Source organism: Molossus molossus, unplaced genomic scaffold, assembly GCF_014108415.1.
Source record: "Molossus molossus isolate mMolMol1 unplaced genomic scaffold, mMolMol1.p scaffold_m16_p_6, whole genome shotgun sequence".
NCBI lineage: Eukaryota > Metazoa > Chordata > Mammalia > Chiroptera > Molossidae > Molossus > Molossus molossus.
Genome location: NW_023425399.1, coordinates 111248994 through 111263381, shown reverse-complemented (window position 1 = coordinate 111263381; position 14388 = coordinate 111248994). Strand labels below are relative to the sequence as shown.

The 14388-nt window shown below is 39.5% G+C and overlaps 1 protein-coding gene across 1 annotated transcript in view; it reads left to right on the top strand.

Annotated features, from left to right (window-relative positions):
- CDH19 (cadherin 19) overlaps positions 1-8846 on the top strand; it is a 36458-nt gene extending 27612 nt beyond the window's left edge. Inside the window, exons 8-11 of the mRNA XM_036245807.1 lie at positions 180-301; positions 1611-1728; positions 4983-5234; positions 8364-8846. Coding sequence (XP_036101700.1) covers positions 180-301; positions 1611-1728; positions 4983-5234; positions 8364-8815 — 944 coding nt within the window. The 3' untranslated portion in view covers positions 8816-8846. The remainder of the gene's footprint in view (positions 1-179; positions 302-1610; positions 1729-4982; positions 5235-8363) is intronic.
- Positions 8847-14388: the final 5542 nt, after the last annotated feature.

The window sequence follows — 14388 nt, the reverse complement described above, 5'->3', positions numbered from 1 at the left end:
TGTTTCTCTCTCTCCCTTCCTCCCTCCCACTGTATCTGAAAAGAAGAAATCAATGAAAAATTATCCTCGGGTGAGGATTAAAAAACAAAAATCATACTAGATAGCCTCTAACATAATTTTTAAAACATTTCCCCTAAAGACAGCACTGACATTATTTATTTTCATTCTGTTTGTTGCAGACAATGTAGAACAGATTTCTGAAGTTCCTGTGTATGTACATGTTCTCAATATTAATGATCACGCCCCTGAGTTCTCTGAGTACTATGACACTTACATCTGCGAAGATGCAGGTTCTGATCAGGTGAGAACTCATAACAAGTTGCTGACATATTGACTACTTGCTTTTATATTGTAAGTTCTGTATAAGTTAAATTTCTCTTCTTTAAATGTCACACTCGGACCGTGTTTCTGTCGATGATGAGTGCACACAGGTATCTAATGGCTTATTCAGAATCGCTAAGAAGGAAATGGGTCCCATGTTGAGAACTTGTAATGTATGACACTAGTCTTAACTATTACTCTTGATATTAACTAAATTACCTCTAACAAAGGCCATTTCTGCCCCTTTACTCTTTAATAGTATTTTATCTTTACTAAATCTTTAGAAGATAAGAATTGTAGAGTAAAAGTTGTATCATTCTCATCAAATGACTCAAAGCAAAAAGAAAAAGGACAATATTAAACACCTACATACACTCATAAACTCAAACACAAAAAATATTAAGCATATGGCTGTAAAGATCATATGAAATTATAATTAAATGCAATTTCTGAAAATATTAAAAAACAACTCAAATATAGTGTGTTCAGGAGTATAAATACACTATCAACTTGTATAATAAACTTATTTTAATTTCCAGAATTATTCACAATCTAACTGTGTGATGTTGACAACATCTCTTTTTTTGACAATAAGGAACTACTTAACTGACACATTCCTGTCTTGAAAGAAAATAAATAATCGAGATCTGATTTGTTCACAGTTGCATTACTTCACGTTTTCGTGACCTAAGATAGAGGAACTTATTTGAGGTGGAACACTTTTCCTATCATCTTTATGGGTCAAATAAAATCATGTACATTTCCCCTAAACTTGAAATGCATTATTTCCTTAAATCGATTTAAAAAGCTCATTATATTGGCAAATACTTTAGTAAAACAATAACTTCACCACAGTTATGCTCTCAGTATGAGCAGGGAATATATAATTTTAGCAAATCATGATGGCTGGCATTCAGACAGGGACGGGGGAAGGAGAGAAGGAAGGAAGAAATCTAGGTAGGAAGAATGGGAGGGAGTCTTGACATACAGCTGCAGTGCTTTGAGAACTTCTAACAAACAGCTTATGGAAACCATATGGCCTATTAACAAAAGCATATTTATTATGTAATATCAAAACACTCTTTTGATTGGGGCAAGTAAAGATATTTTTAACTTAAGAAAATATGTTACTATCTCTATCAATGTCCTCTTCAATGTCCATAAAGATTTTGGTAAAGTAATTTTAATTAAAAAAAAACTAATAACAACAACAGTGATCTTTTCCCTGTATATATTAAAAACATGTGCGCACACACACACACACACACAACTTTCTATTATTTTTCTAGGTAATTCAGACCATCAGTGCGGTGGATAGAGATGACTCTATAGAGGATCACTATTTTTACTATAGTTTATCTATGGAAGACAAAAATAACTCTTCATTTACTATCAGAAATAAGACAGGTAATTCCATTTACTCTTTTTTTAAGCCTTTTTTTTTATTTTTCAATTACATTTGACATATAATATTTTATTAGTTTCAGGTATACAACCCAGTGATTAGACATTATAAAACTTAATGTGTCCAGCCAGTGTGGCTCAGTGGGTTGAGCATCTTCCCATGGACTGAGAGGTCCTGATTTGATTCCCAGCCAGGGCACATGCCTGGGTATTGGTCTCAGTCCCCTGTAGGGAGCGTGCAGGAGGCAGCCAATCAATGTTTCTCACATCGATGTTTCTCTCTCTCTCTCCCTTCCTTTCTCTCTAAAAAATCAATTAAAGCATTTTTAAAAAATAATAAAAAGTAGTAAAACTTAAGTGCTCATCCTGAAAATTCTCATACCCATCTGACACTGTACATAGTTATTAGAATATTATTGACTATATTCCCTGTGCTGTACTTTATACCCCCATGATGACACCATAACTACTAATTTGTACTTCTAAATCCCTTCACCTTTTTCACCCATCCTGCCAACCCTTTTTTTCTGGCTACAGTCAAAATGAGCCTGTTTCTGTTCTGCTTGTTCATTTATTTTGATTTTTTAATTCAATTTTTGATAGATATATGTTTATTGCCATTTTATTGTTCATGTCTTAGTCTTTGTTCTTTTTCTTCTTAAAGAAGACCTTTTAAAAGTTCATGTAATACTGGTTTGGTGGTGATGAACTCCTTTAACTTTTTATTGTCTTGGAAGTTCTTTATCTGTCCTTCAATTCTAAATGAAAGATTTGCTGAATAAAGTAATCTTAGTTGTAGGTCCTTGCTTTTCATCAGTTGGAATGTTTCTCTCCACTCCTTTCTGTCCAGCAAAGTTTCTTTTGAGAAATCAGCCAACTGTCTTATGGGAGCTCCCTTGTAGGTAACTAACTTATTTTCTCTTGCTGCTTTTAAGATTCTCTCTTTGTCTGTAAACTTTGCCATTTTAATTATGATGTGTCTTGGTGTGGGCATCTTTAGATTCATCTTGTTTGGGACTCTGTGCTTCCTGGACTTGTGTGTCTATTTCTTTCACCAGGTGAGGAAAATGTTCTGTCATTATCTTTTCAAACATTTTTTTCAATTTCTTGCTCCCTCTCTTCTCCTTCTAGCACCCCCATAATGTGAATGTTGATGTGCTTGAAGTTGTTCCAGAAGCTCCTTGCACTATTTTCATATTTTTGGATTCATTTTTCTTTTTGCTGTTTTGATTGGTTGTTTTTTGCTTCCTCAGATTCCAAATCTCGGTGTCCTCTACTCTAGTGTTGATTCCCTGTGAATTATTCTCCATCTCTGTTAGTGTATCCTTTATTTCTGACTGACCCTTGTTGATGTTCTTACTAAGTTCCTTAAGTCCTCACTAAATTCCTTGAAGTTCTCACTAAGTTCCTTGAAGTTCTCAGTGAAGTTCCTTGAACATTCTTACACCTTTTTTAAAAAAATTTTTTTTAAACTCTGTATCTGGTAGTTTGCTTGCTTCTATTTCTTTTCGTTCTTTTTCTGGAAATTTGTCCTGTTCTTTCATTTGCAACATGTTTCTTTGTTGCCACACTTTTGGCTGCTTCTTTGTGTTTGTTTCTGTGTATTAGGTAGAGCTACTGTGTCTCCAGAGTTGGTAGAGTGGGCTTGTGCAGTAGGCTTCCTATCGTACCCAGTGGCTCAGCCTCCCAAATCACTGAGCTGGGCACTCCAGCTGCACCCCTCTGTGGTCTGCGTGCCCTGGCGCATTCTAGGACTTCCATTCAGCCAGATTTCAGGTGGTTCTGAATGATGGTTGTTCTGTAGATCAGTTGTCCTTTTCACGTGGTTGTGGGAGGAGGCAGTACTGCCTTAACCTTCAGCACCACCTTGCCCCCTCGGAAGGCTCCATTCCTTCTTGATGGCTTGTGATCCATTCCCCTAGCATGGTGGTTGATGTGCAGTGAACTCATAGCATTGCTTTTCATACTTCTGCTGCAAAATGATAATGTTGAAATATAGAGCAAGAAGTAGAAACGAAAATGGGAAACAAAACCCGAAGTGAAGTTCTGAAAACACTACCCCCCATTTTCTACTGGATTTCTTGAAATTAGAAGCACTTTTTCAAGTCATCAGTGGCTATAAGTCCTTGTACAGTCTGAATGACTTTGCAAATATAATTTTAGTTCTGACACAATGGTTCCTTTCATATCGCTTTGTAACTCAAACTCAATCTATGTCTGGGGAAGAAAGTGATACGTACTTAACTCGTAGTCATGTTAGCCCGATTAATTCAAAGATATTTTGTGTCATTAGTTATGGCTATAACTGTATGAAATTGGTTTAATATTATTCCTTTTCCTTCAAAATGAAACAATTATATCAATCTAAGGAAAATGTTCTAAAGGATTTGATATAGAGAGACAGAATTTCTTTCCCTTCCATATAAAAGTAACTAATTTTAGAGACAGTCACTCTGGTCTTTTTTTCTCTTTAGCTTCAGTCAAATATTTTATCACCATATCAATTTCTATTTTAATTCTGCTTTATATCCCAAAGATATGAAACACCATTGGATTTATTACTCAAGCATCTGTGACCAAATACCTATAGCTGTCCTTCTGGACAAGAGAGGTTAATCTTTAATGTTGGGGGGATCTTTTGTTGGGAGAATAAATGTACACCTGTTACCTTCCCTTTGTATTTGCCGAATTCCCCAGTGAAGGAAACTCAAATTGACTTAGGGTTTTAAAAAGACCACTCAAATATCAATATAAGAAATAAAATGTAGATTAGATTAGTTTATATTAGTACAAAATAAGGAACTGAGGCAAAATAAAGATACTGAAACAAAGAAAGTAATGAATTTGTTTAATGCTTGTGGTTACAAATAAACTGTATATTGGAAAATCTAAATTCTCTCACCCATTATATCTGCCTAGTAACTAGAACCAAAAGGGTTTTATAGACTTCAAGAGAAAGACGGAGAATTTGTTTTAAAAGGATGACGTGAGAAAAGTCATAAGTAGGCATACATTTCCAAAGGCTTCCATTTGTTTGCATTGTCTTCTGAAGTTTGTCTGATTGCTACAGAAAATATTTGGGAGGCCTGGAAATACCAAAAACAACAACCAAAATGGAAAACATAGCACTGAGGTGGAGGAACTTGAAGTGAACAAGGGTATTTAGATATCTCTACGCTACTGCTTCTAGTACATAGGCCTAGTATGAATTGCTTATGTATTGTTGGAAAACTCATGCACGTGGATTTTTGTTTTAGGTAACACAGCTGAAATTTTGACGAATAGAAGTGGTTTTAGCCTTCAAGAGGAGCCTGTCTTCTACATATCTATCCTGATCGCCGACAACGGGATCCCGCCACTGACAAGCACCAACACCCTGACCATCCGCGTCTGTGACTGTGAGGATAGTAACAGCACACAGGCCTGCAGGAGCAAATATAGCATGCCCTGCGTGGAATGCAGGGCATGGATCATAAGTGGTAGTCTGATATGCATTGTGATAATATTTGGTAAGTAGCGCCGAACTGAACATACCTTCTTTCATTGAAAATACCATCAGAAATGCGGAAAATACATAATTTCATTATAGCAGTGTAGTGTGGCTTTGTGTGTGTGTGTGTGAACACGTGCGTGTTTTTAGTTCCTGTTCTAAATGTATTACAATTCTTAAATCAAGTCAAGTGAATTTAAGAAGTGGTGGATATGCACTTCAAGCTGAAAACCAATAATCCTTGAATTCTATGAGTGTATGAGTATGTGTGTGCATTTTTGTTTAGGAATGTTTTTGACACATGTGCATTGCGACATACGTAGTTATGAAAAAAGTCAGTAGTAATAATGGTGCGCTTCTGTGGGGTGCTTATTACATTCCAGGGAGTGTCTTAAGTACTTTACATACATATTGCAATTTGATCCTCACAGTAAATTTATGAAGTCGTAGCTATTAACACCCATGTCGAATAGAGGAAGAGAGTAAAACTCAAAGGATTATGTGCTTTCCAAAGAGTTCCACAGCGCTGTAAATGATGTTTTGAGATTCCGTAACCAGCGCACACCACTTTGTCAACCCTACACTGGAACTCACTCAGGCCTTTGGAGTATTAAGAAGAGAGTGAATGTTAGCATGGGGAAATGTAAAAGAGAGAGTTTTACTTACTCAGAGTGCTAAACACAAAAAATCGCGGTCAAATAACTCCATGATTTCTTATTGTTCTTATTGTTTGCACAAGAAGGTAAGTTATACTCATTTTACTGATGAGGCAGATGAACCCCCGGTGTTGTATGTATTCAGGCTTTCAAGACAACAGATGATTTATTTGGCATAAGCTTTTATATCTTTTTAATCTATCGGTAGCTATCATCTAAACCATTCTGTTATTTACCCCCTAACTATGTGTGAAAGCCTCCCCAACCTCACTGAGTGTCGAAAGCACTATATCAGCCACTGTTTCTGGGACCCCAAACTCACGACTCCAAGACGCACACTATGTGTCAGAACTTGCTTTGCCTTCACCCCTTTCGTCTTCCTCAAAGCTTCAAAGCCCATACATTCCCCTTTTACCATTCTTGGCTGCTGTTGTTGTTAATCCGCAAGCAGGGTTATCTTTCCATTGATTTTTAGAGAGAGTGGAAGGGAGGGAGGGAGGGAGGGAGGGAGAGAAACATCGGTGTGAGAGAGACACATCGATTGGTTGCCTCCTGCATGGCCCCAACTAGGGTCAGGGATTGAACCTGTGACCCAGGTACATGCCCTTGACCAGAACCAAACTGTGACCCTTTATTCCGTGGGCTGGGCCAACACTCTAACCACTGAGCCAAACTGGCCAGGGCCATCCAACATTGTTTTATACCTGGCTTCAGTGTTTTGAGTTATTTTTAATGATCTTTGATCATAAAAATAAATTTAGAGCTACATAGCTAGACTTCAGGATCAAGAAGCAGTTAAAATAGTGTAGTGATTGGGGAATGTAAAGTACTCAATTAGTACTAGACCTGACCCCAGTCCTGAAACCCTAGGGGTAAACCAGTGGCAGCCCCGCAGACATAGGCATGCACTATTTAAAGGGAGGGAATGGGGGTCAACCAACGGTAGTTTCTTTTGAAAGGTTCATGAGGACTATCTCTAGTTTTACAAATTATTTATTAGACCCCTTTCAGTTTCAACCACATATGTCAGATGAGGAAAGGGAGAGAGAGACAGAAACATCAATCAGTTGCCTCCCGTACTTGCCCCAAGCAGGGATTGAACCCTCAACGTAGGTATGTGCCCTGACCGGAAATAGAACCTGCAACCTTTTGGTGTACGGGAATGATGCTCCAACCAACTAAGCCATGTGGCCAGAGCTCAGATGAGTTTTAAAGTATAGTACCTGAATTTAAACACGACGACCTTATTTGATTTAAGAGCAGTGTTTCAATATTTTAAATGTAGGTTTTGTATAAATATTGTCTAATGTATTTATCTTTGTGATAGTGTTAATGACATTGCTTCAGTTTTGGTTCGAGTCCTATTTGTGAAATTCTGAACGGTCACCTAAGATCCAAAGTTGAGTAAGAATTGGCTATTCTTGATACACGCACACACATTTTCTTTAAAATGAAAATAAAGTATTCTGAATTGTTCTGTTTTTACATGGTAAGATTACCTTCTTAATGAATAACAGTTCATTTAATAATAAATGACATAACAGTTCTATGATGAAAAGACTTGAGGGTTTGGACTTTCTGAAATTAATGTGGTATCACAGAGTACAGATTTGGAACCAGCTATCTGATTCTGAGCACCAGATTTCTGGGTCCTAGCTGTGTGATTGGGCATGTGACTTAACTCCCCTGGGTTTCAGTGCCCTCATTTTTAACAGGGAATAATAATAATATACGGGTCTCATAACAATTAAATCAATGATTAGATTTAAAGGTTTCCAAAAAATACCTGGTACAAACTTCATAGCCAGTAAATATTAACTTAGAAAATAATTATGTCACAGAATGTCCCTCCATGAGGACTGTCGAACTGGTCCACTGTGCTTAACTTCTATTAATCTGTGTCTTTGATTGCTCATGGACAAATGCATAGAGATTGGAAAATATTCCCACATTCTGCTTTGTTCTATTTCCAATATTTAAGAAAAATTTGTTTAGGTTTCAAATTGATCATCATCAAAAATATTTCACTATACTTTATGATGTGTTTCTACTCTATATCATCAACCAGAAAATCTGTCGTACTTCCTATGTTATTCTGCAAGTCTCTTTTTTGTTTTTTTTAATTATTTTTTTCTTTATTGATTTTAGAGAGAGGAAGAAAGAGGGAGAGAGAGATAGAAACATCGGTGAGAGAGTACATCAATCGCCCACCTCCTGCATGCCTCCCACTGGGGATCAGACCCATAACCTGGGCATGTGCCCTGACCGGGAATCAAACCAGCAACCTTTCGGTGCATGGGTTGACGCTCAACCACTCAGCCACACCGGCCGGGCTGCAAGTCTCTTTTGCAAATGTTCAACAGCAAATCTTTTTGTCTTATGTCTTGAGCTTGTGACAAAAGCAATGATTGTCCAGTGTATTATAAATAATATTCATGGTGTGTTATGGTATGTTATATTGTGTTAATATTTTTGTCTGCTTTCTTTGTCAGGGTTTGTTTTTGTGATCATAGCTCTGAAACATCGAAGACACCAAAATCGATTCCCTGAGCAAGGGACAGACTACAGAGATAACATATTCCGATTTGACGAAGAGGGAGCAGGGGAAGAGGACATGGAGGCCCTCGCCATCGGAGAGCTGAGGAGCAGGCCCGTCTTGCGGGAACACAGGGCTCCGAGAACCAGCTCCGCGGACATCAGGAAGCTGTGCAGGCTGTCTTTGCAGGCTGGCCCCGACGATGCCACCCTCAAGGAGTTCATTCTGGAAAAGCTCGAAGAGGCAGACACGGACCCTTATGTTCCTCCCTTTGACTCCCTCCAGACCTATGCTTTTGAGGGAACAGGGTCATTGGCGGGATCCCTGAGCTCTTTAGAATCAGCAGACTCCGATCAGAATGAAATTGATCATTGCTTTAATGCTTGGGACCTTGCTTTGAAAGATTAGCATACCCGATTGGTTCTGCTGTGCAGTCAAATCATCAGGGCTTGTGGGGAGTGTTGGGGGCTGGGTAAAAAAGGTGAAGTGATGCAACAAAAAAGTAAACAAAACAAAAACAAAAAGACACGACAACAGTATGGTGATGGCCAGGGGGAGAGAAGCCAGAGGTAGAAGAGGAGCAAGGGGCGGTCATGGTGACAGAAAGAGGCTTGGCTTTGGGTGGCGAGCCACGGTGCTGGAGGCAGATGATGTGGTATAGAACTCTACACCTGAAACCTAGACGGTTTGAGGAACCAATGCCACCCCCAGAAATTCAACTTTAAAAAAGTTTAAAAATGCTGATATGTTTTTGGGCCAACTGGTAATCTCTCGGTAGAGAGTGGAGTGCTCCAATTCTCTGAGAGAAACATAAGACCTGCGTTATAGTGTTTTCTGATTTCCTCAGAGTCAAGACCCATGGCTATTTCGAGCTAGCACGGGTTGTTTCTGAGTGACGCCGGGGACAGGGGCTGACAGCCAGCTCTTGGGGACCTGTGCTGGCGCCGCAAGCCCACCACGGCCGTATTCTCCAGCGATGTTCGACGCCATCCAGTGCGGATTCTCCGCGTTCCGAGTGCCTGTGTGGGCAAGACACGGGACCTAGAGTCTCTCACTACTATTTCACTTGTGCATTTATTAAATCTTACCAGGTAATTGTAAAGTGTATACATGTGTAAAGTTTCTGATACTGTACAGAGATAAACATGAGCACCAAGGACAATCTGGTTAATCATATAAAATTTGGAAAACTATTTTTTTACATAGGTAAGTAAGTTTGTTAGTAGGAGTCTATAATTCATTCGAGTTTGATATTTTCAATCTTTGTCAAGACAACACTTTAAAACTGATGTCCAATTGAGACAGCTAATTGGTATATGTTAATTAATCAAAGATATAGTGTACATGTGTATTATCTTTTATATCACAGCTTTGGAGAAAAGGGGGATAAACTATGTTTAAAAGTTTTTTATGAATTGTTTTAATGTGTAACCAAAATGTATCTTTATCATGTCACAATACAATGACAAAATATCATCATTAAATTTAAACATCATGAAAGTGGTGGAAAGTGTGAAAAAATTTAAGCAACTTTTTATTGCTACTAAAATGATAGAGGCAAACGAAAAGAGAGCTGGGTTCAAACTTGGATTAATATTCGTTCTAAGTATTATAATCAACTACCCTGAATCCTACCATGCACAGGAAAAAATGTGATAAAATTCTCAGCACTTCCTTTTTTATTAAGAGCTTAGACTATAATTTATTCTTCAGTGTCTTTTTTATTATGGAATATAGAAGTAGGTGCAGTAGTTACTTTTATTGTAACTTTATGAAGGATGAATGCTAAGCTGCTGGACATAAAGCTTTATGGTAATATTAGATAGGATAAAACACTCTAATTTTAATCAATTTTTAAAGCATTATCCTTATTATCCTAGTCAAATCAAGGTGGAATTCAAAATTCATAGTTTAAACAGAAAGTAGTGAATACAGTGTCCTAAAAATTGACTTATGTGTTCATTTTCTATGAATAGCCCATGCAACTGAGCTGAACCAAGTTAGGCATATCTGTTTAAATCAAACATTTTGAATAATTTGGAGCTAAAATTAGAGTTACTTGAATGGCTACAATCTTTTCCCTCTATGCTTTGAATGTAAACATCCACACCATGTAATAAGGGAGAATTTGTTTTACCAATATCAATCAAGTACTGTTATGTTGGTGACACAGATATCATCACTTTACAAAAGCCTAAGAATAGACTCGAAATACAACAGTTTAGGAAGACATTAGAAGTGGATGGGAATAAGTAGGTAAGCTGTAGTAAATCCTTATGCATTCATATCATTATTTACTTAAGAAAGAATAAGAGTGTTAAACAAAATAAAAATTCCAAAGGGTGAAAAACTTGTAAATAAAATAGAAATTTATGAATTCAGCTGACATTTCTATTTCTGCCATATCTACGTAAACATTGAAAGAATATAGTTAGGGAAATTTTTATACATTATTCCATGAAGGATTTTTCCCTGTGTTTAAAAAAGAACACAGTGTAATGATGGTGGAAGAACTGGAAATAATGACTAAGAAGAGATGAAGCAATATATGGAAAGTAGCTTAGAAAAAAGAACTAGGGTGTTCTGGGGGTGCAGAAGCTTCTGCCAAAGATGAAAGCCTTGTAAACTGCTGTCTCTCGGCCTGCTGGGATGGGTGCAATGCAATGAAACTACAAGCACACGCTGCTTGGAGTGAGGGGGAGCTTTGCAAGAGAGCAAATGCTCCAGTTCTCTGGACACAGTCCCTTTTATTTGCAGATTGGTACCTCCAGGTTAAAATTATTTCCTTAATGCCAAAAGGTCACAAACCCTTATTCACATGCAAATGAAGCACCCGATACACCTGGGAGGGCCAGGTTCCCCCCTGGGTCAGATGAGATTGCTTAACACAAGGTTACAAAACGTCCATCTTCCAACCCCCAACCCCCAACCCCCCGGAAACAACTCTTCAATGTGGATGAACACCTTACGAAAACACACAGTGTTCCAATGTGTACATTAGCCAGGTTTCACATTTGTGTCCAGGAGTGTTAAGCCGATGTTTTAAAATAAATTCCAGTTTATTAATGATAAGATTGTTAGCCATAGGATACAGGGAAGAGGGCACCTGGTTGCCTAGCTGTTTTCTAGTCTATAAAGTGTCTTTTTGAACTGCTTCAAAAATGCTTTCTGATTCTATTAGAGAAGTTGTACTATCTGAGATATTGTACTGGGCAATATCTCAATACCTATTTTAATCTTTTCCTAGCTGCATAGGTGTTGCACGAACACAGCTAGCTGTATCCTAAACTGAGGCCATGACATTAAGATCTCATCGTCTTCTATTTTTAAAAAAAATTATTTTTAGAGAGAGAGAGAGGAAAGGAGAGGGAGAGAGAGAGAGAAATATTGATGAGAGAGAACATGGATTGGCTCCCTCCTGCATGCCTCCCACTGGGGATCAGGCCCACAACCTGGACATGTGCCCTGACTGGGCATTGAACCGACTACCTCTTGGTGCAGGGTCCATGCTCAACCCCTGAGCCACACCGGCCGGGCCTCATTCTTTTCTATTTCAATAGAGGCTCCATAATGCGGGCGTTTATGAAAATGAGGCAGCTTTGCGTTAATACCCAAAGCGCTTTGTTAACTCAGAGGGTTAGACATGAATCTTATGTTACTAATGGTTGAAGCAGGAAAATATTTGGTCCTTTATAAAAGAATCAGAAAAAGTTGGCAATAACAGATGTTCACAGACCACGAGATTGTGCCTCACAGAACTGCGTTTCCATTCGTTGGCTTCTCTCTGAATAACTCTGAACTGTGTGGAATGGCCTGGTCTTTCTGGATCTGAGCCTGTAATTTGCGGAGTGAGGTCCCATCTCCCTCTTGCACGCGGTTGTCGTGAAGAGTTGGTCAAACAAGCGGTACCTGACCACTGCGGCTCGGTTAGGCACCAGCATCCCTGCCCCGGCGACGCTCTTTGCTGGAACACGAGGGTCCTTCTCCTCTCGTGCTCAACCCCAGGGGCTTCCCAGCACCTTAGAAATACAAACAAATCGGTGTCCCGATCTGACACATAAAGGCGTGTGTTTCCTGTCCCTGCTTATGTCCGTCTCTCGGCTCTTCCAATCTCATTTTCTAGACCCGAGTGGTCAGCCTTCGCTCGCTCCACTTTGAGGAGCTTGCTGCATTTGGGTGTGTGGTCCCCTGTGGCTCCCTCGGGAAGGGCCCCTCCACCACTGCCCCTCCCGGTGCCTGTGGCTCTGCCTTGCTTGTCATCTGACCACTTAGCTCCCTGGCATTGTTACAGTCTATATATTGTACTTATTATTGTCTTTACCCATTATTAGAGTGCAAACCCGCAGTGGGCAAGGGATTGTCTGGCTTGGTCATTTGTTCTTGTTGGAAATTGTTTCCAGCACATAGTAAGTGACCAATAAATATTCTAAATGAATGTATTAATGAATCCCAATCAATACTTGGTTACCTATAGAAGCTACATTGATTGTTGTTGAATATTAATGTGGAATTCATGTGTTTTTCAAAATAGGTTAGTGCTGGCTAGTTCTTGGATAAAGATTTAAAAAAATATATTTCTAGAAATTATATGGTTGGCACTTTCATGGATTTATTGATATTATACTTAGAATTTTTAAAAAAAGGTAATAATATTACATGGTTCAGTGAGAACAGGCCTCTGATGATGGTGGTAGAAAGTCTCATGAGTAAGTTCCCAGGAAGCATGATGAACACGGAAACATGTGCCAACATGAGAATTCTGCTTCTCATGTCTGAGGACAACCTGGTAGCACATGTGTTGTTAAGCTTCAGGGTCGCACAAAACCTGCCAGGTGAGCATCATGTTCTTCTACATGATACAAAAAGGGCATTAAATGTTACATACAGTAAAGGCTAGGAGACAAATTTGAGAAATATGTAGCATTTTATACTTCCAGTTATTCAATTGTGTGCATCTGTCTGCCTGCGTCTATCTGTCTATCTATCTATCTATCTATCTATCTATCTATCCATCATCTATCTCCTATTCATCCATCCAGCTATATGTTATCGCCTATCCATCCATCCATCAACCCATCCCTCTCTCTATCATTTATCTATTATGAGAAATTGTGATTTCCTGGAGAAGGGGGAGACTAATATCTCAACCACAGAGCAGATTTTTGGTACCTGTTAGAATCTGTTGCTTCCTTCTTTTTCTTTTCTGAGATCTGTGAGGATGACAGGTTGACTGACTGATCGGAAATGTCCAGGAAAGAGAGAGGGCCCCAGACAGACGAAAGGTAGTTCCTTAGCCTTTAACGGGCCAGGCAGCGTGACTTTCCCACAGGTTGTGTGATTGCAGCTATAGACGTTTTGCACAGAGGTAGTAGCTGAGAGGGAGCTTAAATCAATCATGGAAAGATGGCACACAGACGAAGGAACAATAGAAACCTCAGGGGCTTCGACTGCCTCCCAGTACCCTGTCCAAGCAGCCCAGGATAGGGGGCTGCTGTTGGAATGTGGGACGCCTGTCATCACCCAGGACTCCCTGTGAACTGACGACAGCACCAGCCAGGCTTATCGCACCTCTGACCTCTCCCCTTCCCATCCCTGTCCAAACACCAGAGTCCACAGTGGGAGAGGGCACCCTACATCCATGCACCTCTGACCTCTCCCCTTCCCATCCCTGCCCAGACACCAGAGTCCACGGTGGGAGAGGGCACCCTACATCGCTGCACCTCTGACCTCTCCCCTTCCCATCCCCGCCCAGACTCCAGAGTCCACGGTGGGAGGGTCACCCTACATCCATGCACCTCTGACCTCTCCCCTTTCCATCCCTGCCCAGACACCAGAGTCCACGGTGGGAGAGGGCACCCTACATCGATGTGAGCTTGAAGACTTCTGGTACCTGAAAACAGGATTTAAAAAAAAACAACTATTTGACAATGACCAGAATCTGTGCAAACTCTCTGAGATTTGGCCAAAGTGGACATCAGAAA